The sequence below is a fragment of the Emys orbicularis genome, chromosome 4, assembly GCF_028017835.1.
Source record: "Emys orbicularis isolate rEmyOrb1 chromosome 4, rEmyOrb1.hap1, whole genome shotgun sequence".
In the NCBI taxonomy this organism is placed as follows: Eukaryota; Metazoa; Chordata; order Testudines; family Emydidae; genus Emys; species Emys orbicularis.
In genome coordinates, this window is record NC_088686.1 from 45,169,571 (window position 1) to 45,197,364 (window position 27,794).

Here is a 27,794-nt window from a genome sequence, read left to right on the forward strand (position 1 = left end):
GCAGCTCTACTCGTTGCTATACCACAAATACATTTAATAAGTTGCAGAGGTTCTAGTTTCTGTGTCAGTCATATCAAAGGCACCAAAGGGAGTGAGTGAAGATTGAGAATCAGATGGTTCTTTCATGCCTCTTGGATGTCATTCTGGCAATGAAACCAGAGAATCTGTAGCTCTGATTTCTTACCATCGTGGGGTAAGTGTTTTTGTAAAATACAGCGCTAACTACCTCAATTTTGGTAAGTAAACTATCATGCTTTATTGTGGTCTTATAAATCAAACTTACTCTTTGCATTACTGTACTGTTTAATATAACTTTCAAAAAACTTTCAAGTGCAAAAAAAATCTTTTAGATGACTATATGGTTCTTTGAGGATGTATACCAAAGGACCTGAGGCAAGACAAATGTCAGCCTGTAAAACTAAAAATAGTGAAGAATTTTGATGCTCTGTTGGCTACTGGATGATGATGTACACTTCTTCCACTAGCTAAATTATCCATTCACTGTACAAAACAAAGCTGAAGACTTAAACAAATCTGATGTTAAAGCAGATGATTATGGGAAACTTTGGAAAAAATTCTATGTAGAACTTTGCTAATTCTCACAGACTGGAAGGATTTAATGAATTGCTATTACTAACAGTTGCTAACAAATGACATAAAATATACTGACAGTCTTGCTGCTGGAAATCACTTACATTTCAGAGGGCCATCTTATAAATCTTGTGTTTGATATTACAGGCATACAGATCCAGAATTACTGCAAATTTAATATTATGAATGACAGTCTGCTAATACAAAACTTGTACTGTATTTAGAAAAGAGTTTCTTCATTCTTTATTACTGAGTACATGGGCATTAAAAAGGATCTTGGTGTTCTGATAACAGTTCTACTCCTGCTGATTATTTTTGACCAGAAGTCAAAATCCTGTTTTGTAACAATATCTAGCGCAACAAATTGTGAGGGTCACAGAGGATTATGACTTCTGATGGGGGAATGAGCAACAGGAATAGATCATCTCTTAAAACAAAGATTCTAAGTAAGTAGCAGGTATGGGGAAACTTTCCATGAGTCATCAGAATATCTATGCTCTTAGGCCTTGGCTACACTTGCGAATTACAGCGCTGTAAAGGCTCCCCCAGCGCTGTAACTCACTCCCCGTCCACACTGGCAAGGCATTTGCAGCGCTATATCTCCGTGGTTGCAGCACTGCATGTACTCCACCTCTCCGAGAGGAATAGCGAGTATTGCGCTGCCGCTGCGGCGCCAGTGTGGCCGCCCAATGCACTGTGAATGGCTTCCAGAATTATTCGGCAGTATCCCACAATGCCTGTTCTAGCCACTCTGGTCATCAGTTCAAACTCTACTGCCCTGGCCTCAGGTAACCAACCATGTGACCGACCCTTTACATTCCCCGGGAATTTTAAAAATCCCCTTCCTGTTTGCTCAGCCCGGCGTGGTGTGGAGTGCTATCAGCGAAACTTTCCAGGTGACCATGCCTCCACGTGCCAAGCGAGCCCCAGCATGGAGCAATGGCGAGTTGCTGGACCTCATCAGTGTTCGGGGGGAGGAAGCTGTACAGTCCCAGCTGCACTCCAGCTATAGGAATTACGATACCTTCCTGAAGGTATCGTATCAAAGGACATGATGGAAAGGTGCCATGACCGGGACGCCCTGCAGTGCAGGATTAAAGTGAAGGAGCTGCGGAGCGCCTACCGCAAAGCCCGCGACTCAAACGGCCGCTCGGGTACTCCCCCCGCGACCTGCCAGTTCTACAAAGAGCTGGATGCAATACTTGGGGTTAACCCCACCTCCATTCCGAGCATCAGAGCCGGTGTGGGGGGGGGGAGGAGGAGGAAAACGGGAGTGAGGGTGGTGGGGCGGATGGAGACCCCCCCCGGAATCCCTGGAGCCATGCAGCCAGGAGCTCTTCTCAAGCCAGGAGGAAGGTAGCCAGTCGCAGCGGCCGGTACTTGGTGGAGGACAAACAGAAGAGCAGGTTCCCGGTAAGCGGGTTTTTTTTTTTTCGGGAAGGAATTTTTTCGGTGCAGGCTCTTTGGGAGAGGAGGGTTAGGCATGCATGCCTAGATGCAGAATAGTGCATTGATGTGGTTTATCACATCATGGTAATTGGCCTCGGTAATCTCCTCGAATGTCTCATCCAGAACGTGTGCAATGCGCTTGCGCAGGTTTATCGGGAGAGCCACCGTGGTCCTTGTCCCAGCCAGGCTAACGTGTCCGCGCCATTGTGCCGCGAGGGCCGGGGGGACCATTGCTGCACACAGGCAAGCTGCATATGGGCCAGGGCGGAAGCCGCATTGCAGTAGAAGACCCTCCCTTGCTTCCCAGGTCACCCTCAGCAGCGAGATATCGTCCAGGACGAACTCCTGTGGAAAATGTTGGGACAGTGTTCAGTGTAGGTGCCCCCTGAAGCTGTTGGCTCTCCCCAAGGCACAGAAACCCAGAGGACAGTGCAGCCCTGAAACAATCAGTCCCCCTTACTCACAATTTTGAGGCTCCCGTGGGATATGTGTGCTCTGTTTCGGACGGGAAAATTATGCTATTGTGTAGACCCTGTGTGTTTTCTACTCCTTAAGTGCGGGGGGAATCATTACTCTGTCTGGTATAAACAATGCTGCCTCTGTTAAATGTTGCATTTTGCCTATACAGCTGCATCAACCTTGAGACCTCAGCCGTCCCTCTTATCGCCTGCTCAGAGACTGCAAAGACTCCGGAAGAGACCGCGAAAAAGCAAAGAAGACATGCTGCAAGAAGTGATGCGGCAATCTATTAAAGAGAATGAGAAAGCACAGAACTGGAGGGAGAGAGAAAGCAGGATCCGCCAGGAAAACGCAGCGCACCGGCGGCAAAGCACCGCGCACCGGCGGCAAAGCACTGATAGGCTCATAAGCATCCTGGAGCGCCAAGCAGATGCTATCCAGGAGCTGGTAGCCATGCAGAAAGAGGAGCAGTACCGCAAACGCCACCCCCCCCCCCACAGCCCTTGTCCCAAAACTCTTTCCGTTGTGCCCCACTGTCACCTCCAACCCACTTTCCCCAACTTGCGTGTTCTTCACGCCACCCACTGCCTCCAACACCAATATCTTCACCACCCAGCCCTGAAAACCACGACCCTTACCCTCTGCACTCAACCCCCATCACCATGCAGTATAGCTGTCCTGAAGTGCAGCACTCACTGCACAGCACACCAGACAGGACATACGCCAATCTGTGATGGTACTGTTCCCCACTCCACCCCCTTGTTTCTTTTCAATAAATACATTTTTTTTCTTTTCAATAAATGGATTCTTTGGCTTTGAAAACATTCTTTATTATTGCATAAAGTAAAAGACTCCTTAGGCCAGGAAATAAACAGGCACTGCAAGTCTGCTTGTCTGCTAAGCAAACACTGATTCCTAAAGATTGGAACTACTGCACTTCACTCCCGTGCAGGGCACCAGATAGCACTGCTGGTTTTCAGCCTCAAATTGCTCCCTCAAGGCATCCCTAATCCTTGCAGTCCCGCGCTGGGCCCCTGTAATAGCCCTGCTCTCTGTGCAAATTCAGCCTCCAGGTGTTGAACCATGGAGGTCCATGCCGGAGTGAAGCTTTCACCCTTCCCTTCACAAATATTATGGAGGGCACAGCACGCGGCTATAACCGCGGGGATGCTGTTTTCGGCCAAGTCCAGCTTCCCATACAGAGATTGCCAGCGGCCCTTTAAACGGCCAAAGGCCCTCTCCACAGTCATTCGACACCGGCTCAGCCTGTAGTTGAACCATTCCTTGCTGCTGTCAAGGCTCCCTGTGTAGGGTTTCATGAGCCACGGCATTAACGGGTAAGCGGGATCTCCAAGGATCACAATGGGCATTTCAACTTCCCCTACCGTGATCTTCCGCTCTGGGAAAAAAGTCCCGGCCTGCATCTTCCTGAACAGCCAAGTGTTCCGAAAGATGTGTGCATCATGCACCTTTCCGGGCCAGCCTGTGTTAATGTCAATGAAACGCCCACGGTGATCCACAAGCGCCTGGAGAACCATAGAGAAATACCTCTTCCGATTAACGTACTCGGATCCTAGGTGGGGTGGTGCCAGAATAGGAATGTGCGTCCCATCTATCGCCCCTCCACAGTTAGGGAACCCCATTTATGCAAAGCCATCCACTATTTCCTGCACGTTACCCAGAGTCACGGTTCTTCTGAGTAGGATGCGATTAATGGCCTTGCAAACTTGCATCAACACGATTCCAACGGTCGACTTTCCCACTCCAAACTGGTTTGCGACCGACCGGTAGCTGTCTGGAGTTGCCAGCTTCCAGATTGCAATAGCCACCCGCTTCTCCACTGGCAGGGCAGCTCTCAATCTCGTGTCCTTGCGCCGCAGGGTGGGGGCGAGCTCCTCACACAGTCCCATGAAAGTGGCTTTTCTCATCCGAAAGTTCTGCAGCCACTGCTCGTCATCCCAGACTTTCATGACGATGTGATCCCACCACTCGGTGCTTGTTTCCTGAGCCCAAAAGCGGCGTTCCATGGTGCTGAGCATGTCCGTGAATGCCACAAGCAATTTCGTGTCGTACGCGTTATGCGGCTCGATAGCATCGTCGGACTCCTCACCCTCACTGTCACTTTGGATCTTAAGGAATAGTTTGACAGCCAAACGTGACGTGCTGGCGAGACTCGTCAGCATACGCCTCAGCAGTTCGGACTCCATTTCCCATAGACAGATTGCGCTGCATAGAAACCGTTGAAAGATGGCGCCAAAGGTGGACGGAAACAAAGGGATTTCTGGGATGCGAAGCGATGCATCACGGGGCATTGGGACAGGACCCAGAATCCCCCGCACCCACGCCCCCTTCCCACAACCCACGGCGCCAGAATGGGAAAAGGTGCTCTGTGGGATAGCTGCCCATAATGCACCGCTCCCAATAGCGCTGCAATTGCCGCAAATGTGGCCACGACAGTGCGCTGGGCAGCTGTCAGTGTGGACAGACTGCAGCGCTTTCCCTACTCAGCTGCACGAAGTCAGGTTTAACTCACAGTGCTGTACATCTGCAAGTGTAGCCAAGGCCTTATTAAGATGGTTGTTTTTCAGGAAGATGCTTTGCGGAGGGGGAGGCGTGGAGGGAGAAATATTTGCTTTTTTTACTCTGCTGTGTTGAAATCCACAAGTGTAGTCTTACCCTGTCAGAGCCATTCTGAGAAAAAGTAGGAAGGGGTTGATGGCTGTTGCTTGTTTCTCTCCCCTGTGAAGACCCAGCACATCCAGTGACCTGCCTAATCTGTATCAGTGTGAAGAGCAAGAATCTAGATTTTAGTAAAACTCCAATATGTCAGCAAAATGTGTCTTAAAGAATTTCAGGAATTAAATTAAATGAGGTTCCAGGATTATTAAATAGGCCAAATATTCAGCATATTAAGGAAGTCAGAATGGCCGCATCTTTACTGAGACTCTTCAGCAATTCCCCCACCACTGGTCTGCTACAGGTAGGGTTACCATATTTTGAGTGTCCAAAAAGAGGACACTCCACGGGGCCCCAGCCCCGCCCACGCCCCAACTCCGCCCCCTCCCCTGCTTCCCGCGAACATTTGATTCGCAGGAAGCCTGAAGCAGGCAGCAGGTAAGCTGGGGGGGGGGGGCGAGGAGGTGCGGCCCAGTCTGGCCCCCTCCGGCGGCCGGCCCCGGCCCCAGCGTCTCCAGCCTGGCTCGGCTCGGGCCCTGGGGTGCCAGCCCCTGGGCCAGCACCGCCGGCCCCCGGCCCAGCACTGCCGGCCGCGGCCCCCGGCCCAGCACTACCCGGCCCCCGGCCCAGCACTACCCGGCCCCCGGCCCAGCACCCAGCGGCGCCAGATTTTCCCGGACATGTTCGGCTTTTTGGGATTTCCCCCCGGACGGGGATTTGAGTCCCAAAAAGCCGGACATGTCCGGGAAAATCCGGACGTATGGTAACCCTAGCTACAGGCAACTTCATTTAGCAAGCAATGGTGGAATTGCTACCATAGACCATGAATGAGCAACTTTACAATTCTCTAATCCTGCTATGTGTAAACAAGGCCTATGTGAAATTTGGTTGGAAAATGTGTAATGGGCAAAAAAAATAGGGCACAGCAAGCAAATCTAGTCTAGTGCAATTACTAAATTAGTAGAGAATGCAGTGGCATGTTAGGCTAAAGTTCTAAAGTAGCTGGAGAAATATAAGATAGTTTAAAAGTAGAATCTCATGGATCATAAATGGTAAATGCTTTGGGACAGGGACTGTCTCTGTATGTGTTTGTAGTACATAGAACAGCACCACTGATCCTAACTGGGACCTCTGGTTGCTGCTTTAATAAAATTATTCAGTAGTAATTGTTCTTTTCCTTTCTCAGTCAATCATAATAGTAAAACTGAAGCAGGGATCAGAAAAAAACAAAAGGTACACCATAGGGATCAGTATTGTTCTTTTCACTGTTTTCATTAATGATCTATAGGGGATATGAGTTCAGCATTGATCAAACTTACAGGTGGTGATAATGATCCTGTGGCTAGCAAATGCAAAAGAGAACAGAACTAAGTTGCACTATAGCTGTCATTATTTACTTAAATAGTAAACTCTTTGAGGCAGAGACTTTCTAGTTGTTTGTACAGTGTCTAGCACAAACTGTTGCAGCAATTTACTACTACTAATGTAATATTGAAGCAAAACAGTGGGCTATAAGTAGTGAGATGATACTGACTATTAAACAGGCCCTGTGCCCTGCAGTTCTGTGGCTGCATAATTAATCCCTTGTACAGCACTGTTTTCCAGATCAAAGCTTTTAAAAGGGTAGTTTCTAGCCCTTATGTGTAATAATGTAATGTCTTCCTGAGTCTGCAGATGCTCTGAAAGATGTGAACTGCGTCATTCATCTCAATGACTTGTTCTGAAATCTAAAGATGACAGTTTCATTCTCAGCAGCATATGATGCTGCCAATCATTTTAGCAGAAACATCCAGCCATCCTATTTCCTTCATCATACTAAACTGACTCTCCGCTTTCTAGGGGCAAAAAGTCCCAACTTATCCCCCTTTTCTGCTGCCAAAAACTTGAGCTTTCCCCTCACCCAACAGTTTTATTTGAGGTAGTTAGGCATCTTCAGCATGCCTCAGATTTTTATATTGAAAATGAGAAAATAGAATATCAAATAACCTGGGCTACTCTACTGATCATACTCATTTTTATATTTTAATTAAAATTTCCAAAGCTGTATATACAGGAACGTTGTTGAAGTATTTAGGTGTAGCTTGCTGTGAAGTATTTGAGGCCTTACTAGTAAGTCCCTCATTCACTGAGGACAGGAAATAGACAGCAGATACAACTATAGGAGACAGCTGTTAGGAAATCAGAATAGGAAGTGATGACAGATTGCAAACTAAACAAGAGATTTCTAGTAGTGCTAGTGCACAGTGATTATAAAGGGTGATAGATTGGACCTAAAAATTAGGGAAGTGAGACATCCCCTCTATGTATCCTTGTTTCCACTACAAGTGAAATATCTTATGAAGATTTAGTCATCTTCTAGTAAAGTGCAGTGAAGAGCCCAGGGAAGCTTCCCTGGCGCTGCAGCATGGGCTCTAGTGTTGCTGATATTCACATAGTAAACTTGGGAACAGATTTTTGGATGTAGCACCTTTAAAGTTTTAAGTCCTGGAGATGTGGTGACTTTTCGTTGAAGCATGCATAAGGGAGTTGTGCTGCTCCTCATCACATTTCTGGTGGTGCCAGTAGGAGCATTAAATGATTGAAAAAAGGGTCTGAGAATGTGCCTTTGTCTAGGATTGTTCATGGCCATATTATTTACAACTTTCTGCAATCAACCCTTTCTTCCTCACACCACACATTGGACCAATGCAACTGTTCTAATTTTTTATACATATGTCAGAATTACATGTGGGAGATGATGCACCAGCACAGTACTGAAGCCTCATGGTTCTTCATGTCTACGCTGGCACTGATCGTGCCGCCTCTAGGAATTGCTGTGGTGATGAAGTAGCAACATGTTACCTGTAAAACAGCAGGAATAGGAGTTAATTTTGTACATTCTTCTATGTAAACTATAGATTAAATTATAGTGACCAAAATAAACATATGGTTCGAACTCTTGCAATCCTCCAAATTTTCACTAGGATTCCTGGAATGTTACATTAACAAAATAACATGTTTTTAGAGTCCTAGGAATAAATTATACCTATAGAATATGTAAATATTTAAAGGAATCCTGTTAACTTTTGAAAATGACGTGTGTTAAAAGTATGTCACAGGTGGCACACCTGCATTGGAGTCTCCTATACTTTCTTTTGTGGTTTTACCATCATGTTTTTTAATGTCTTTCCCTCACTGATTGTTGGAGGGCAGGGGGCACACAAGTGGGAGAAGTTGTCTGTATAGGGGAAAGTGAAACTGACCAATGTGCTTACACATGCATAGCATGAATGAATTTATATATTTATGTATATTTTTATTAGGGCTGTTATATTTTTTTAAAATATCGCAATTAATTGCAAGATTTAAAAAAAAGTCATGATTATTCAGTTTTAATTGCACCATTAAACAATAGAATACCAATTTAAATTTATTATAAATATTTTTGGATGTTTTTCTACATTTTGAAATGCATTGTTTTCAGTTACACAGAATACGAAGTGTACAGTGCTTACTTTATATTTTTATTACAAATATTTGCACGGTAAAAAGATAAAAGAAATAGTATTTTTCAATTCACCTCATACAAGTATTAGTGCAATCTCTTTATCGTGAAAGTGCGACTTACAGATGTAGAATTATTTTTTACATAATTGCTCTCAGAAACAAAACAATGTAAAACTTTAGAGCCTACAAGTCCACTTAGTCCTACTTCTTGTTCAGCCAATCGCCAAGACAAACAAGTTTACATTACAGCTAATTCTGCCTGTTTCTTATTTACAATGTCAACTGAAAGTGAGAACAGGTGGGTTCTGCTTGATAACAATCCAAAGCAGTGTGGACTGAAGGACCTTCATTTCATCATCTGAGTCAGATGCCACCAAGAGAAGGTTGATTTTCTTTTTGGTGTTTTGGATTCTGTAGTTCCTGCATCGGAGTGTTGCTCTTTTAAGACTTTTGACAACACCTATTTTCAGAAATCTCATATTGGTACCTTCTTTGCGTTTTGTCAGATCTGCAGTGAAAGTGTTCTTAAATCTAACAATATATGCTGCATCATCATCCGAGACTGCTATAACATGAAATCTATGGCAGAATGCGGGCAAAACCAAGGAGCAAGAGGCATACAATTCTCCCCCAAGGAGTTCAGTCACAAATTTAATTAATGCATTCTTTTTTTTAAAGAGTGTCATCCGCATGGAAGCATTTCCTCTGGTATGGTGGTCAAATCATGAAGAGGCATATGAATGTTTAACATACCTGGCACGAAAATACCTTGCAATGCAGGCTACAACAGTGCAAATATTTGTAATCAAAAATATTATAAAGTGAGCATTGTACACTTTGTATTCTGTGTTGTAATTAGTCAATATATTTGAAAATGTAGGAAAAAATCCAAAAATATTTACAGTAGAACCTCAGTGTTACAAACATACCTCATTTGGAACCGGAAGTATGCAATAAGGCAGCAGCAGAGACCTTCTTCCCCAAATACAGTACAGAACTGTGTTGATCATAAACTGTCAAACTTTTTTAAAACTTTCCCTTTTGTTAGTAAAGTAAGGAAACTGTTTCTGTGCTTCTTTCATTTAAATTAAGATAGTTAAAAACAGCATTTTTCTTCTGCCTAGTAAAGTTTCAAAGCTGTATTAAGTCAGTGTTCAGTTGTGAACTTTTGAAAGAACAAACATGACGTGGTGTTCAAAGTTACAAACATTTCAGAGTTATGAATAGTGACTTCCTGCGACCTCTGTAACTTCTGCAGTGGTCAGTGTGGCTGACCCCAGAGCCATCCAAGCAGCTGACCCTGGAGTGAGTTGCTCAGGAGGCCCTGGGGACAGCCACATCAGCCACTTGGGCGGCCCCTCAGCCAGCTGCTGCAGGAATGGCCCCGGCGCCAGCCGCATCGGCCGCTGCTCTGGAGCCCAGGGCTCCCTTCCCCTCCCCGCCCTCCCGTAAGATTCAATCAGTGGGGTTTATGGTATAAGTCATGGACAGGTCACGGGCTGTGACTTTTTGTTTCTTGCCTATGATCTGTTCATGACTTTTACTAAAAATACCCATGATTAAATCATAGCCTTAGTTGTGAACAACCGCCATTCCTGAGATGTTCGTAACTCTTGAGGTTATACCATATAATAAATTTACATTGGTATTCTATTGTTTAACCATTAGATTAAAACTGTAATTGTGACCTTTTTTAATCTAGTTAATTTGTTTTGCGTTAATTGAGTTAACTGTGATTTATTGATAGCCCAAAATATAGTTAGACATCATAATCTTAGATGTCTCTTTAAAAAAGCATAATGTGAATGATGGGCCACTGGATGAAGCATGTTACAAAAACGATCTGCTGTCTGATACAATGTAAATTAAATGCTGATTTTCTTCAGACTTTCTTCATAACTATCTTTGGCCTGGTCTACGCCTAAAATCTAGGTGGACCTAGCTACGTTGGGGGCGGGGTGGGAGGATTCATATCCAAGAGATGTAGTTAAGCCCCAGAATTCTTCCTTTGACCTAGCTATTGCCTCAGAGAGGTGGATTAACTATGGTGACAGAAGACCTCCTTCCATTGCTGAAATAAATGTCTATACTACAATGCTGCAGCACTGTGTCTGTGCTGCCGTAGTTCAGACATAGCCTTAGAGTTCTAGGTGTTCAGCATTAAGTGCAGCTTTCATGTAATGAAAAGCAGATATGTATACAGTGTCACTGATGGGATTTTAAATAAATTTGTAAGGATGAAAGTGGATAACATGCACTTAGATGTCACAAGGAGTATTCCTGATAACATTCTGCTAGACAACTAGATACATATTCAGACTATTACAGTAGGGTGACTCAAAACTGATCAGACTTCTTGCTTCTGCTCTTGATTTTGGCGTTTTAAGATGCTCCCCCTGAAAAGCTCCCTCTAAGCTTTTAGTTTATTTGGAAGTTATGTGTTGTCCCAAACTTATAGACAGTGCAACTCTTTCCAGCCTGGACGATACCTCCTGTGCATAAGTGTGCCCTTGCTACCTGTGTTCAAGAAATGTCCTTAACATTTCCCCACTGTTGCCTTACCTTCATGTGCAAACTAACAAAACCTATTTTTATAGGAACCTCCAGAAGTTAAGTCTTTTTGGGGATATAAGCATTCTGCAGCAACATGGAAGTATATCGAATACATACCTCGGCAAGGTGGACCCAGATGGCAAAAAGATTAAGCAGTAAGTTCTTCTGTACGCACTAGCAAAAATATCATGCTGGTTCAAAGAACTGATAATGAGAACGCAGGATATTAGGTTGAAAAAGCTCCAGCTTGGTAGTGAGATTTCATCTGGTTTCTGTTTTTGTGTTCTCTGATAGTCATTGGGTGACGTATATGAGAAGAGTTGATCTTGGTTTAGCTCCTAGCGTCTACGTGTCACAAACCATCTTCAGTTGTCACATTTTTGGTAGTCTCTGCAGACAATGCATGAAGACACAATACTTTCACTCTTGCCAAGTGATGACTCTAAAACAGAATGCAGTGGTATTGGGGCCAGGGAGAGAGGAGCAGGGTTTCATTGGCACTGTATGTACTGTTGCTGTTCTGAGACTGAGTGGAAAACTGCACTAGGAATTGAAGTCACCTGACAAATTAAACACATATCTACAAGAAAAATGAATTTTAGGGAACAAGTGACTTTGAATAAGGTCGTGAGTGAACTCCAAGTAAGGATTTATCATAAGACTCCATGCCTGTTTAAAATGAGAACTACTTATTTGCAGAATAATTCCTATGGGCATGTCCATATAGGAAAGCTATATTGGTATAAGCTAAGGGGTGAACTTAAACTATTATTTAATTATATCCGTATTACCCTCTTCTCTCCTCCCGCCCCCCCCCCCTTCCAATGTGGACACTCTTTTTGCAGAATCAGAGTGGCTTTTTTTTTTTTTTTTTTTTTTACAATGTTGCCTGTTAGCTTAAAGTAAACGTTGATTTTTGTTATCTTAATCTATTTAAATTTTCATAATTGCGGGAAATTGTGGGGGGTGGGGTTCAGACAATAATTGTTTAATGACAGTAGACACTGAGATTCAAAAAGTTAAAACTTTATAACCGTTAAAATACAAATTGTCAACATGACATGTCAAAATCTACAAAGTAAATATGCTTAAATCAACCTCTGTGTTCTCAAGTAGCATTTTTCTTTCTTTGCCTATCTGTACATTTTTATGATCGATAGAAATATATTTTTGTCAGCTTGTGCATATACTAAAATCGATGTCAGTCCACAAGCAGGCTTGGGAGGATTAGAATTTTTATGCCCTTTTGGAAGTGTGTAAGCTAAACTGAAAAAGCCATTCTTATTCTGGAACTAATGTCCACACAGTGGGTTTTGCTGGTATAACTGTAAAACTTACCAATGTAGACAAGCCCTGAGTGCCATAGTTTTAATCTACATTGCCGGGGGTGGGAGGGAATCTGCTTATCCCAATATTCTAGGAGGGGAATGGGTACCCTTTCCTCTTCTGTCTGTTTACAGCTGAAGTAGCTCTGGAACTATCATAGATATCCACAGATGGATTAATATGTACATGAATATTGAACTCTCTAATGCGTAGGTCCTGACTTTAGTTTACATCATGGTGGAAATTCAGACATGCATCTCCTACTGTGTCTGTTACCCTGTTGTGCTTATGTAATGCAGAAGTTGAGATCAGTGGGAGATATTATGTAACATTCATTCTGTATTGCGGTACCGAGGCACAATTTATAGATATCAGAGTAAAAGCTTTTACTCTGGTTGTGGTGGTGGTAGTTGTTGTTTAATAATATGCTTAGTACTCTTCCTACTATGATGATTTGTTGAATGTAGCACGGTTCTATAGTGCATAGGTTTTTTTATGCTCTATATTTGCAGTTCACTGTTTTAAATATAACTGTACTTCTTTTCTCTTTACAAATTCATTTTATTTGACCATTGCTAGGGGGAAGTTCAATACATCATGTAAATGCAGTACATTGTGCAGTTACAGAAAATATGTTCCACCATTGAATTAAATGTAACTATTTTAAAACTCTTATGCCTGAGATGTTACTTCGTCATCTAACAGTTGTTAATTAATCTTAATGTTTCTAAAAATACCAATTGAGCCATTTTAAATAAGTGAATTTAGTGCTTATGAATGATGCTGGATTGACACTGCATTATCCAATGAACAGAAACAGTATGGACAGCAGTATTGTACTTGCATCCTGCATAGTCCTACCAGTGTGACTCAATCCTGACTCAGGACCATTTTCAACGGGGTGAAAATACTAGTTCAGTCTCTGTCTATTCAGTCTTTGGCTTTTCTTCTGACACTCTCAACAAGGATGCCACTTAGTGCTAATTGTGGGTGGCTTTTCAATGGACTGGTAGCCATAGAAAACTGGACTGAGACCGCCAACTCACTATCTTGTGTAGATTATTGAACAAGTTTCAGAAACATTTAGTTACTACTGTTCTGAGACTATGTATTAAGATAGAAGTAGGGCTTATTCATCAGAAAAGTGTAGACAATTGAAATTAAAACATCCAGTCTGAAAATAAGATGACGAAATTAATAGAAATTGGTACCTATGTAGTTAAACTTGTAGAACGTAGCTTGAACTGTTAAATTCATGTGCTCTCCAAGATTAGAGGTGCCATATTCAGTTAAAGGACTTACTGGAAGTGCATTGTTAAAATGAATGGCAGTGTAGTTGGATGATAACTTCATTGTGCTTCCTATTGGGCCTCATTTTTATTAGCCCAATATATGGTTATTGTGTAACATAAAATACCCTCAGTTGAGTTGTTTAAATATTTGAGACGTAGTTAGGTTAAAATAGGGTGGGTGGGACTAGAAGGGTTGGCTCAACATTAGATAGCTAGAAAAATTTAGATGAAGTGGCTGTATAGTTTTTTGGTGGACATATGGATGGCTAGTTTTGCGGCCAGAATCTAATTAGGCTTAAATTCAGGGATTTGTGTACTATTACCATGGAAAACTGCTGTACACTTTGAGTTTCTAAATGTTCAGCATCCCTGCTTTAATTGGAAGCTTACTTCTAGTACAGAACAGTATTAGAAGCTACAGCTGTGCAATTGTGGTTAATCCAATACAGTTTACAGTAATCAAAAGCAAAATGCTCAAATAGTATTTTAAACTATGTTGTTTTGAGATTAAACATGCATCTAGTCATTAGAGAAGCACAACTTAAATTATTAGGCATCAAATTGAGAGAACGGTACAAGAAAACTTTTAGGCATATACAGTAATACCACATTGAACATGCACGCATTTCAAATTTACTGTTCATAATTATTGCAGAAGGAAGACTTATAAAATTAATTTGAAATATTAGATGTGTATTAAGAATGACTATATACAATATTGCAAGATATGATGAGCTTACCTTTTTAGCCCTTATTAAAGATATACATGCACATAGGCAATTTTTTTCATTTTTAATTTTCTTCTGAGATTAGATGCCCTTTACATAATGTTCTTTAGTGCCTGTGTGCTTGTTTGTATACACAGTGTATACTCTGTAGAAATTTAGCTCAGAACCACTTGATTTTTGGCATGATTATCTTTTTAATTTTGTGTTACAGATCTTTGCATTGCATTCCTTGATGCCTTTAAACAGGAACATATTTAACCTGTTGCAAATACTATATTTTTCCTTCTTAAGTGACAAGTGCTATAGATTGCACATGAAGGTGTATATGCATGTATATTAGAACACATACTGTGACTGTGTGCTCAGAAGAGCATTTGTCAGTGGTGAGGAAGAGAAAAATCCAGCTGGGTTTTAGCAGCTGTGGGGGATGTGATCAAAGAATTTCTTTAGAGCTAGTCCAGAGCATTTAGCTACACTGCTGAAGTTGTGTGATTCACAATTGTACATTCAAATCAAATTCCTTCCTCTCTTAGGTATGGTATGTGAACTGAATATATAACTTAAAGATCTGTTCATAAAATGTTACAGGGATGGGACAGATGGTCAGGATAGATGCAGGATACTCCTCCTGTGTGGTGAGTGTGGGCCACTTTTTTTTTTTCCTCCAAAAAGGCACATAAATCTGATACTTGGATATCTAATTTTAAAATATTGCCAGGCCCAAATCATGCTCATCCCAACTTAAACTCTTATAATTGCTGGTAATTGTAGGAATGATCCAGTATGCACACATGAAAATATTTTAAGAACCACACTATTGTATGCACTTGAGAGAGGTGTAATGAATGTGGTCAGCTAACCAGTCTCAAATATTTCAAAACCAAATTTCTCCAAATCTGGCAAAAAGCATTAACGTGCTTTTAGGGCTATATACTGTACATACTAAGCTTGCTGTTGGGCTGGGTGGGGCAGGGACTGCATTAGAGGTATCAGAGCATGAAGCATCAGAGGCTTTTTAAAGTAGTAGTTACTCATATCTGTATAACCCCAAAATGGCTGAATGGGTTCCCTTAAACTTTTGTTTTAAAAAAGTTTGGCGCTGAGAAATATGGGATGCTTATCTTCAAAGGGCAACATTTTCCACAAGAGCAATCAATACATATATTCCCTTCCCAAGATAAATCACAATTGCGGCATCATTTGAGTTTGGTAGAAGTTAAAGTAGTTTAGAGCCTGATTTTGCAGGTGCCGTACATACAGAACTTTCACTGACTACTCAAGGAGGTCTTCACATAGCACAGCTACAGAATCGCATCCTAACTGAAAGAGAAGAGTCTTTCTTGAATAAATATAGAATGCTATGCAGTTGTATTACCATATTGAGTCATATTTAATGGGGTCATTGTTGCTTATGTTTTTCTTGCAGAATACAACAGCTATTTGAAGAAATATTGGGCAATAGCAGGCAATTGAAGTGGCTGTCTTGTGGGTTTATGCTGCAAATAGTCACTCCCACATCATTGTCATCTTTATCAAACCCCATTGCCAACACCATGGAACACCTGAGTTTGCTGGACAACCACATCCCTGGTAATACCACTCTTATCACTGCAGTTGAATTGGAGCGCTTTGTGAATCTGCGCTCACTCGCCTTGGATTTCTGTGATTTTACAGCTGAAATGGCAAGAGTCCTGGCTGATAGCAACCATGTGCCTTTGCATCGACTCTCTCTTCTGGTCCACAAAATTTCCATAATGCACAAGTCCTTGGAAAACATGCCAGAAGATGAGAATTGGAAGGCACTGACACGTAACAGCACTAATCTTCGGGTCTATATTATGGCTTTTGATATCAAGAGTGATGACATGCTAAGAATTCTTAAGCCCAGTATCCCACTAGAGAGGATTCACTTTGACAGCTACAGCACTTGTGTTTCAGGGGCTGTTGTTGACCTCATATCCAGGCAGTATGACAAGTTTCTCACTCATTTTATATTAATGAATGATGTGATAGATATGTCTGGTTTCCCAGATCTTAGTGACAACCGTAATGAAGATCCACTGGTTTTGTTAGCGTGGAGGTGCACAAGGCTCTCTCTCCTAGCAGTTCATGGTAGGTAATTCTATGCCCAAACATAGTAAGTGACTTTGACTTTTTTTTATGCTTTAGTCTTTTTTCTAAAAATCACAATCGTACACTTTGTATTAATATAATTAGTTACTGCCCTAAAAAATCCTGCAGGAGGTGTTAATTGTAGAAGCTGTTTTATAAAGATACTGAAAAAACACATTCTCATACCATCAAACTTGAAAGTGTAAAGTCATTCCACATACTATAGTTACAGTTATTGCATAACAAATCACATAACTAGTAAGTTACTGATTGTAAACACATTTTCCTATGCAACTCTGCTCTCACTTGGAGTTTACTAGGTTGCTTGTGTAAATGAGGATGAGTGAGAATTTTTCTTCTAAGGGTCCAAAAAAAAAAAAAGGTGGTATATAATATTCTATGCTCTGGAAAGCTTATTTTGAGTGTGTGGAGGATCTTTATTGCATTAAACTATGTATTATCCAGAGAGTATCTATGCTTGTGGATATGAGAATTGGAAATGTTTGCTGCTTAGTATTAGTTCATTTTGCAGTGAGGTGTTATGTGATCTTACTTCCTGGCTGTAAATATGTATGGCCCATAATGAAGCTAGGGTGAGAGGAGATGTGTATTACCAATCTAGTGAGGATCTAACAGCAGCTAACAGACTGAAGTGTTGGCTGACAAAGTTTGGACTATATTCTCTCAGTTTGATCTACTTGCAGGAGGGAGAGTAGCATAAACTGCATTTCTCATCCCCCGAAATAGTTTTAGGTGAGTGCCTGGCCAAATGCCACCATACACTAGTCATTGTCTGTACTAATATTTTATTACTGTAAACCTCTAATCCATTCTGAACTTAGGCTCAGAGAGAGAGGAACTTACTCTTTTATGTATTATCTGACTTCAACTAGTGACCTACAGCAGACAAAAGTAGGTAATAATCATTTAACAAATATAGGGAAATGAAATACTAATATAACACTAGTAGTGTGGCTCTTCATATCTTATGTGGACCAGCCACAGGAGGTTTGAGTCTGCTGGTGCTTATAGATAAGGGACTTCGGCCTCAATCCTGTGATCTGCTCTATAGGCGTGGACCCCTGCTCCTTCTTCAAACAGCTTGCACGATGGGGGTGTTTAATCCTTTAGCTCAAGTGGCAGAGGGTCATGTTTTTAGCACCAAAGGGCATGGGTTCAAACGCCACTGTTTGCCCCAAAGTGGGGGGGAGTCAGATACTTGCAAGAAAGAGTCTTCAGATGACAAACTTTAATTCTTTTCCATTGGAAATCAGATAGGGAAGATTAAATTATTTGATTTTCTTTATAATCGCTATAAGTTTCCTAGAGTCAAATGTCAGTTCTAACTCTACGCAACCAGCACATCTGAGGCTGTCTACTCTACAGCTTATGTCAGTATAACTTAGGTCACTGAGGGGTGTGAATAAATCACACCCAGGAGTGACTTAAGTTACACCAACATAAGCGCTGGTGTAGCGTTGTGTCGGTGGGAGAGCTTCTCCTGCCAACATAGCTACTGCTGCTTGCAGGGGCTTGAGTAGTTAAGCCAATGGGAGAGCTCTCTTCCATCGGTTTAGAGTGGCGATATTAGAGAGCTTACAGCTGCGCCGCTGTATAGTATAGCTGTGCCCTAAGTGACTGAATGTGATTTTGGGTGCCTCGCTTTAGCCACCTAACTTTTAAAATTTAACCAAATTGTTATTGATTTGATGCAGTTATTATCCCAAAAACTTTGCTCACAATTCAGGGGGGGGAATTCAGAAATCCTCCAAGACACATCTAATATAAAATATAAAGAAACAGCTGTGTAAATTTACAAGCTAACAAATCCAGCATCAGAAATGTACAGTGTTGTCACATGTCTATCCAGCAAACATTCAGGTAAAGCAATAGAAAAGCAAAATTTTAATAATCTTTATTAAGCAGAGAATTGGAAATTACATAATTGTCAGATCTTTTTATACTGTTTAAAAGATAGTAACTTAGTGTAACTTCTTATTGTCTATTAAGTGGGAAAAAAGACAGATGCCCAAATAGGTAAAATCAGATCTCAAGATGAAATACTTTCAGTTGTGCTTCTCGTAACTTGCCTAAATTGGGAAAATATGCTCTTTTTCTTCTTTATGCTACAAGGCTGCCTGGAAGTTATTTTGTCAGCTGAAATAAAAATAACATCTAAGTTCTGTGTTCACTTCCAAGTTCTTAAATATTTTAAGCTAACACTACATTTTTGCTGTAACAGGTTCCAAATGCAGCAGTTTATCTTAAGAATCAATTTTAGGTTTTTCAGAAAAGGCTAAAATATTCATATTGGATGCTCTGTTCTCCATAATTTCTACTGCTTTTTAAGGAAGCATTGTTTTTATTGTTCTTATAAACAGGACAGCTTCTAAACTTTTTTACAATTCAGAAATCACAAGTTCTATCCTGTTAGGTCCTGATTGGCAGTAAAAAAAACAACAACCACTTCTAAAGTTAACACTGAGACAATTTTTAAGGGAGTCTGACTTGTTGATAACTACATCTAATGTTGTAGTAGCTAGAGGAGAGGCAGGGGAAGAGAATCTTCTCTTGCGTCCATTCCCTGTACTCTCAGAAGAAGTTAATGAAATCTATTTATACCTGTCCCCTCCTCTTGCAATTTGTCTAAGTACTTGTATGTAACAATTACCAAAAAAAAAACAACCCCTTTTAAGCTCAACACAGCAATTTGTTTTTTTAAAACAAAAACCAAACGCCGGGTTTTAGTGCCACCCACTAACAATTTAATCCCCTTCTATCTGATACCCTTTCCCCCAAAAGGCTGTAAACGGCCTTCAAGCCAGAATGAACTATTCTGTAGCTTAGCTGTGACAGCTCAGAGAATGGTAACTAGTCAGTTACTAGGATTTACTTGATCTGCATCTGTCTGACTGGCTGTTTGTCACTAGATCAGGTAAGGCTAAAAGAAATCTACCTCACTAGTGCCTCATGCAAAAGTGCTTTCTCACTGGGGCCTTAAGATTTTTTTCTGCTTTACAGAGAAACATCTGCTACCTACTTAGAGTGAATCTTCCTGAAGCAATAAGAGTGAGGAAGTACCGAGGCAGTCTCTGGGGCTGAAAAGCAAGCCCACCTAGCTTGCATGAAAAGGAGGGAGAATCTTCCCTGTGGGGCAAAGGCACTCCCTGAGGCAGCCTTAGACTTTGGGGAAGAGGTGCTTCAAGATTTCATGATGTAAGGGATCTCTACAAGCCCCCCCTTGTGAAGTGTTTGGTTGGATTGGGGTCCTTTCTGGCTCCTAAAATCTTACCAGAAGGATAGTCATTCCTTCCAGAAGTTAACATGAAAAGCTATAGGGGTCATGATAGCCGCTTTAGTATTCAGAAGGCTAATCCAGGGAATAGCGTTCCTCCAAATCATGTACCTGAATCACCCTTGTTTGGCTGCCCCCTTTGTTTTTGTGAGTATTCTTGTTCTTTCTCTCAGTAAGGATCTATTCATTCTGAATTATATAGTGGACTGGCTAAGCTCATTCAAGATTCTTCGGGAAAGTAGTACCTAAAAGTGGAGTTCTTGATTGGGTTTGTTATCCTACAGCCTTCTAGGCCTCCTGATGTTCCTTGTACATTGAGACTTCCAGCCCACTGTACTAGACAGGGGAAACATCAGTGAGTGAACATTACAAAGTTGCCTCTTGGAGTTCCTTGCTCTTTCATTAGGCATTACCACTGATCATGTCAGCATCTGCATGTGCCCTGGACTGCAGAGTGCTTTGAGCAGTGCTTCTGTGGGAAGCTTCAGGTGCAGTAGGTGAAAGATTCTCATTCCCCTTTCTTCATCATACTCGCTCATTTAATTCAGCCTCCACTGTCTTCTCTCCTCCCCACTGAGATGTTTCCTCATAGGTTGCCTGCTATACAGAATCCACTATCTACATTGAAGACCATTCCCGAGAGAGTCAAACCTTGTTTGTATTTACCAGATAACTTTCTGTGGCTTGGATGAGACTGTAGTTTCATCCGCTTTACTGGGCTTTCCAAGTCCAGACTTCGACAAGAGAATTTGCATCTTAGGTGGGAAGAAGAGTAAGCTTATAGCTACTTCATACTAGAAGGAATAAACTGGAGAAGCAAAGGGGAGGGCACCCTAAAGAAGAGGAAAAATGTGCTTAGTGGTATCGGTGAGATAGGAGGAACCCAGCATGTTTTCTCAGCCAACCTACAGAAAGCAAGTTCGCAAGTAATTGAGAATATAATTTGCCTTTTTCTTCACTTTCTGGGGGAAATACAATATGAACTTCTAGTAGGTAGCAAAGACAACTGAAATTAAATATGACAATTATAAAATTAAGATAATTTTGCAATTGAGTGAAAAAGTTTTCAGCATTAAAGGGACTTGACTTTCATGAAAAGTGCCATGATCTGTGAGGAAAGATCTCAATCACTGCGAAAATGGAATCTGGTAAACGAAAATAGGTCTAACTGTAACACAGCAAAATCAAACCTCTTCAGAATTCCTCTGTACTACAAACACCGTTTTAATGCAGTTCTTACACCTATACTTTCACTTAAGATGATTAATCATGCACTCTTCCTTGCACATGACACCTATAAACTGTCAAGTAGTTTAGGTCTAAAATATTTGGTTTGTCCCAGAGTCTAAATAAATCTACTATTCCTACAAATTTTTATTTATTCTTTATAGGGGGAGGGGGCAGATCCAACAAAGTTCGACGGGAGGGAGAACTACTTACAATGTTCTGAATTTTTTTTCCCTCTCTTGATAAGAATAATTTTGAGCCTTATGGCTTGTAACTTTTAAGAAATGCAGAAAAAAAGGTTGCCAAATGGAAAAGGGGAAAAATCATTTGGGGAAAAGGCATTCTAGTCAGGGTTCTCAGGTTTTAAACACTTTAATAAAGCAGTTCTGCAATGAAGTGACCGCTTTTTTTCCCCCCACCCTCCCAGGTTACACAGTGTGGGCCCATAACCTCATTGCAATCGCTCGTCTTCGTGGCTCTGATTTGAAAGTGCTTGAAGTCACAGAAGAAAGCATTGATTTCGACCAAGGTGAACTGGCTGATCAGGATGTGGATCCAGTACATAACCTCATTGAGCAGGTATCCCTTGGATTGGGTCGACCTTGGCATGCAGTCATGGACCTAGAATTACTCAGTGTCTTCACCGAGCCAACTCGTCATTTTTATAGAGAGATGCAAAGCTTCAGTGAAGGCATTTAGCTCTTTTTTTTTATTTACAATTCCTGTGGTTACATATGCAAGTAGGATCCTATTATGTTTTTCAGTAGTGTGAATTAACCCCTTTTGTGCTGTGTTTAATCAGTATTAGATATATAGAATTATATATGTGTATTCTACTTCTTGATCAAAGAACGTAGTCGGGTATTGGTTTAGAAGCTGAAAGTGGCAACGTTTAGGGCTTTCACGGTTAATGGACTTGTCTACCAAACCTTATAGAGATACAGCCGAAGGTTGTCTGAGGTTGCCGGCTAACTATATTTTTTACTGAGTAACTGCATCTTCTATTATTTTACTATTATGTCGGAGTTTAGTGCTCAGGAGCCAATTTTTAAATCTCCATAGCCCAGTGGATTTGTATGCAATCATTGTCATATAATCTGGTAGTATGCTACTTATTAGGCTTTAAAAAATAGAAGGAAGAGAAGACTACCCAATGCCAGTTCACTGTAAACTTTCACTTTCATTTCACATGCAGTTTCTGAAGCATGAATTACTACTACTCTCTAAATTTTTTCTCATTTATTAAGCAGTCGTCTGTAGCACTGTGTAGCTTTTTTCAGTTACTCACCTGAATTTGTGAGCTCTTTGACTATAAATTGTAGGATTTCTGATCCTTTGTAAATTCGTCATAGCTTCTTATTCTCATGATCTGTCAGTTTCTCCATACGAGTTAGCTTTGGGCCCAGATTTAAAAGGAAATATAAGTTTACACATTCCGATGGGGTAAAACCATAACAATGAAGCTATAAATTTAAATGTACATTCTTGCAAACAAACATTAGTCGTGAAATCCCTAGCAACCAAGTCACTGGACTTTCTCTGTCAGCGCCTGTGTCAGCTGCCAAAGAATAGATTAAAAATGAAGAAGTGCCCACATGCTGGCAGGGGCAGGCCAACTGTTGGTCTGCCAGATACTGCTAGATTGTAATATATAAGGTCGAATTTCGACCTGTGGTACACAGCTGTGCTGTGGCTCAGTCAGCAACCTCAGAACTCTTAAACAAACATGCACCTGTTTCACTGTGAATAGTGAATGTAAAGGAAGGAAAGGAAATAAATACAAAGCTTGTTCTATCACAGGTATGAGCTGCTATGATGCATGAAGAACATTCCATGAAGTATGTTTTAAAATCTTGTTATATCTGAGAGGCTTTAAAAGCCGATTTAACTGTTTCAGGGCAACCGCGGTACAGACGTGGTCTCTGTGAGACTTCCACCTGACCCCAGTTTTAAGTGGTACGAATGTTGTGCATTTAATGTTAAAGGACAGTCTGCAATAATTAAAGTAAGTGGCCAACGTGGGTGCCCAGCAGTGCTGAGACCTGGCTGCTATATTGTAAGCTTTGGAAAACACAATTTATGCAACAGATGTCCAGATATGATTCTATTTATGGAAAAAGTTTATATGTGTTTTACAAATGGTTTTACCATCTTATATTAAAATGACCTTTTGACAGGTGTGCGCTGTTTTGTCTCCAGTGAGCACATACCATGCGGATTTTATATGTACATCAGTAGAGTGAATCCACTGGCACAGTGTGTGTATATGCCAGATGTGGTGAGATTTTATCTTATAAATGTGATCAGATTAAAAAACTCCTGACAGAAAATGTAAGGAAACCAGCTGAATGTTTGAACTGATGACTGATGTTGTATGGTTTATGTTAAATGTATATTCTTTTAATCAATGAATAAAGCATTAAAAACTGATCATTGTAAAATATTTTATTGTATCAGCATGAGGATTTTTAGCATTAAGCTGCAGCAATCATTCATAAATTGTGTATAATTGTTCGTTCCCATTGTGTTGAAGTGCAGCAAAGCTTAAAGTCTAAAGTAAATCATACAGTAAATTATTCTTAGTTGGCTGATATTTTGCAAAAATGTTGATAAAGTACTTAACAAAAATTAGACCAGCTAGCACAGACCGAATATTGCACATTTGATATGGCTTACTAGTCTGATACAGTAAATCGTAGATTGTAGAATATAGAAGACTGACTGAGAAATTCCTGCACCAGTTGCAACTGCTTAACTCAAAATCTAATGTGCTCTAGAAAACTGTAGTATTCATGTCAGTGTCCCACTATTAAATAGATTATGAATACCTACAATGCTTCAGTTTGACATTTTATCTATTTTTATAAATCTAATTACATATTGTGGATGAAAATTGCACGTTTGGTAAACTGGTATAAAGAACTGCCACACCATAGCAGTGACTAGCTGTGCCATGAGAACTGTCAAGTGGCTGTTTACAGTGTGCTTGTGTGCCAAATATTAGTTTAATCCTGATTATTGAAGATGAAAGTTTACGATAACAAACTACTACTAATCATATAAACCATGCTACTTACTAACATGTGTTACAGGGTCTCCTTAATTTCTTTTATTAAGTCTACAAAACAATCATTTAACTCATCCTCTTTTGAAAAGGAAAGTAGCTTTAGGTGTGGGTAGTAGAGGTGAGAGGGGAAACAGAACTATAGCCTGTTTCTTATTACGGTAACATAGATGAAAGGCAGAAATGCACACGTGTCATTATGACTCTATTGCCTTTGAGCACTAGTATTGTGGGTTCAGATCCAGGACTCAGTTAGGGTGTAAGCCCAGTACTGCCTATAAAGCAGCTTGCAGTAGAAGGGGTGCTACCATTATTTAACTAAAATTTTAGGTTAAAGTCTCCAGTTGTCCAGGATGAAGCTAAGATCAAGTAGAACTTAATGAACAGGGTAAGTGTTCCTTTGCTTAAAAAACAAACAAAATCCCCAACCATGTTAATATCCAGTGTTTTGTGCGACTAGATTGTAAGCCCTAGAGAGAGGTGCTATTCTGCATCAAATTTGTTTGTTCTTAAAACTAGTGGCAAATATTGTTTTTCTTAAACCATTCCTTTTGTTTGCTTTTAACTAATTTCCCAGACTTAAGGGTAAGAATGACCTAGAACAGCAGAACAAATGGTTCATTTTCTCGACTAATGTAAAGGAATGCATGTTCTTTCTCTTAACTATTGGAATCATAGAGATGTAGGACTGGAAGGGACCTTGAAGTCAAGTCCAGCCCCTTGTGCTGTGGCAGGACCAACTAAAACTAGACCATCCTTGACAGGTGTTTGTCCAACTTGTTTTTAAAAGCTTCCAGTGATGGGGACTCCACAACCCCCCTTGGAAGCCTATTCCAGAGCTTAACTACCCTTATAGTTAGAAAGTTTTCCCTAATATAGAACCTAAATCTCCCTTGCTGCAGATTAAGCCAGTTACTACTTGTCCTACCTTCTGTAGACATGGAAAACAGTTGATGACCATCCTCTTTTTAACAGCCCTTAACATATTGGAAGACTATCAGGTTGCCCGTCAGTTCTCAAGACTAAACATGCCCAGTTTTGTGGGGGGGTTTCAACCTTTCCTCATAGATCAGGTTTTCTATACTTTTTTTTTTTTTCTTGCTCTCCTTTGGACTCTTTCCAATTTATCCACATCCTTCTTAAATTGTAGTGCCCAAAATTGGACACACTACTCCAGCTGGGGCCTCACCAGTGCTGAGTGGAGCAGGACGATTACCTCCTGTGTCTTACATATAACACTCCTGCTAATACATCCCAGAATCATATTAGCCTTTTTTGCAGCTGCAGCACATTGATGACTCTCATTCAGTTTGTGGTCCGCTATAACCACCAGGTCCTTTTCAGCAGTACTACCAGCTAGCCAGTTTATTCCCCATTTTGTTGTTGTGCATTTGATTTTTCCTTCCTCAGTGAAGTACTTTGCACTTGTCTTTATTGAATTTCATCTTGTTGAATTCAGACCAATTCTCCAATTTGTCAGTCATTTTGAATTTTAAACCTGTCCTCCGAAGTGCTTGCAACCCCTTTCAGCTTGGTGTCATCTGCAGATTTTATAAGCACGCTCTCCACTCTATCATCCAAATTGTTAATACATGTATTGAATAATACTGGACCCAGGATTGACGCTTGTGGGACCCCATTAGATATGCCCTCCCAATTTGACAGCAAACCATGGATAACTACTCTTTGAGTACAGTCTTTCAGTCAGGTGTTACCCACCTTATAGTAAATTCATCTAGACCACATTTCCCTCGTTTGCTTATGAGACCGTAATGCACATCTGTGTCAAAAGCCTTCCTAAAATCAAGGTATATCATGTCTACTGCTTCCCCCCAACCCCATCCACTAGGTCAGTAATACTGTTAGAAAAAGGAAATGAAGTTGGTTTGGCATGATTAGTTCTTGACCAATCCATGCTAACTAGTCCTTATAACCCTGCTATCCTCCAGGTGCTTACACATTGATTGCTTAATAATTTGCTCCAGTATCTTTTCAGATATTGAAGTTAGGCTGACTGGTCTGCAAATCCCTGGGCCCTCCTGTTCCCATTTTTAAAGCTGGGCCCTGTGTTTGCCCTTCTCCAGTCTCCTGGGACCTCTTCTGTCCTCTAGGAGTTCTCAGACATCATTGCTACTGGCTCAGAGATTGCTTCAGCTAGTTCCTTAAGTACCCTACGACGAATTTCATCTTGCCCTACTGATTTAAATGCATCTAATTTGTCTATTCTTTAACCTGTTCTTCCCCTACTTTGGCTTGTATTCCTTCCCCCTGGTTGTCAATAGTAATTGTGTTGAGTATCTTGTCATCCAGGCATTATTAACCTTTTTAGTGAAGACTAAAGCAAAATAGGAATTAAGCACCTCTGCTTTCTTGATGTCATCAGTTATTAGCTCTCCTTCCCACCTACATAGAGGACCTGCACTTTCCTTCGTCTTTCTCTTGCTCTTCATGTATTTAAAGAATGAAGTTTTGCCTTTTATGTCCCTTTCCCAGTATAAAACTCATTTTGTGCCTTGGCCTTTCTGATTTTGTCCCTACATATTTGTGCTGTTCTTTTTGTACTCCTCCATATCAGTTTGACCATGTTTCCATTTTTGTATGTTTCCTTTTTGATTTTCAGGTTATTAAAGAGCTCCTGGTGGAGCCATGTTGGCCTCTTACTATTCTTCCTATCTTTCTTTTGCATGAGAATAGTTCACAGTTTTGCCTTTTAATATTGTCTCCTTGGGAACTGCCAGCTCTCCTGAATTCCTTTTTCCCTTAGATTTTCTTCTCATGGGACCTTACCTACCAATTCTGTGTTTGTTAAAGGTTTGTACATAAATAGCTAGAATATTTAAACTTAAAATAATCATGTACAGTTGAAGTACATTTTGATAATGGATATCTACTTACACAATTGTATTTGAATTTTACAAATCTTCCTTTGATCAGTAATCATCTTTATTTAACCTCTGAACATGTGTGGAATGTTGCACCCTAGGGGAAACATGATTAGTCTGAACTGATATTGCAAATCTTTGATTCCTCCAAATTGGAAAATTCAATAAGAAATGTGGATAAAGTGTTATTAAAATACCTTGTAGTTTGGACAATGCTAGGGAAATATACATGATCTAGCTCTCCTAGTTTCCATAAGTGTAAATCAGAGTAATAGCTTCATAAATATAACCTAATAAACTGAGTGTGGGTATCAGAGTGGAAGAATTTGAATTTTTCTGTTTAAAAAACAAAAAAGGTTGAGCTGCTATAAAATTAATTTGAAAATTTGTGCTATTGTAACTTTAGATTTAAATTTATAATGAACTAAACTATAAATGCTGGGTGGGGAGTTTAAAATGCCATTACTGATGGGGTATCTTGTTTGAACCTTACTAAAGTGTTAACTTTCCAAAAATATTTTGCTTATAAGCCCCTGATCCTGCAAACACTGATGCAGAACTTTGCTCTCATTGACTTCAATGGGGCTGTTGTGTATCCTTACATTTAAGCACAAAAAGTGTTTGCAGCATAGGGGCTAGAATTGTTTATTAAAC

The 27,794-nt window shown here is 40.7% G+C and overlaps 1 protein-coding gene across 1 annotated transcript in view; it reads left to right on the forward strand.

Moving 5' to 3' along the window:
• FBXO33 (F-box protein 33) overlaps nucleotides 1-24,018 on the forward strand; it is a 35,113-nt gene extending 11,095 nt beyond the window's left edge. The window contains exons 2-4 of the mRNA XM_065402704.1: nucleotides 11,259-11,369; nucleotides 15,987-16,672; nucleotides 21,622-24,018. Of these exons, the coding sequence (XP_065258776.1) occupies nucleotides 11,259-11,369; nucleotides 15,987-16,672; nucleotides 21,622-21,893 (1,069 nt within the window). The 3' untranslated portion in view covers nucleotides 21,894-24,018. The remainder of the gene's footprint in view (nucleotides 1-11,258; nucleotides 11,370-15,986; nucleotides 16,673-21,621) is intronic.
• The last annotated feature ends 3,776 nt before the right edge of the window (nucleotides 24,019-27,794 follow it).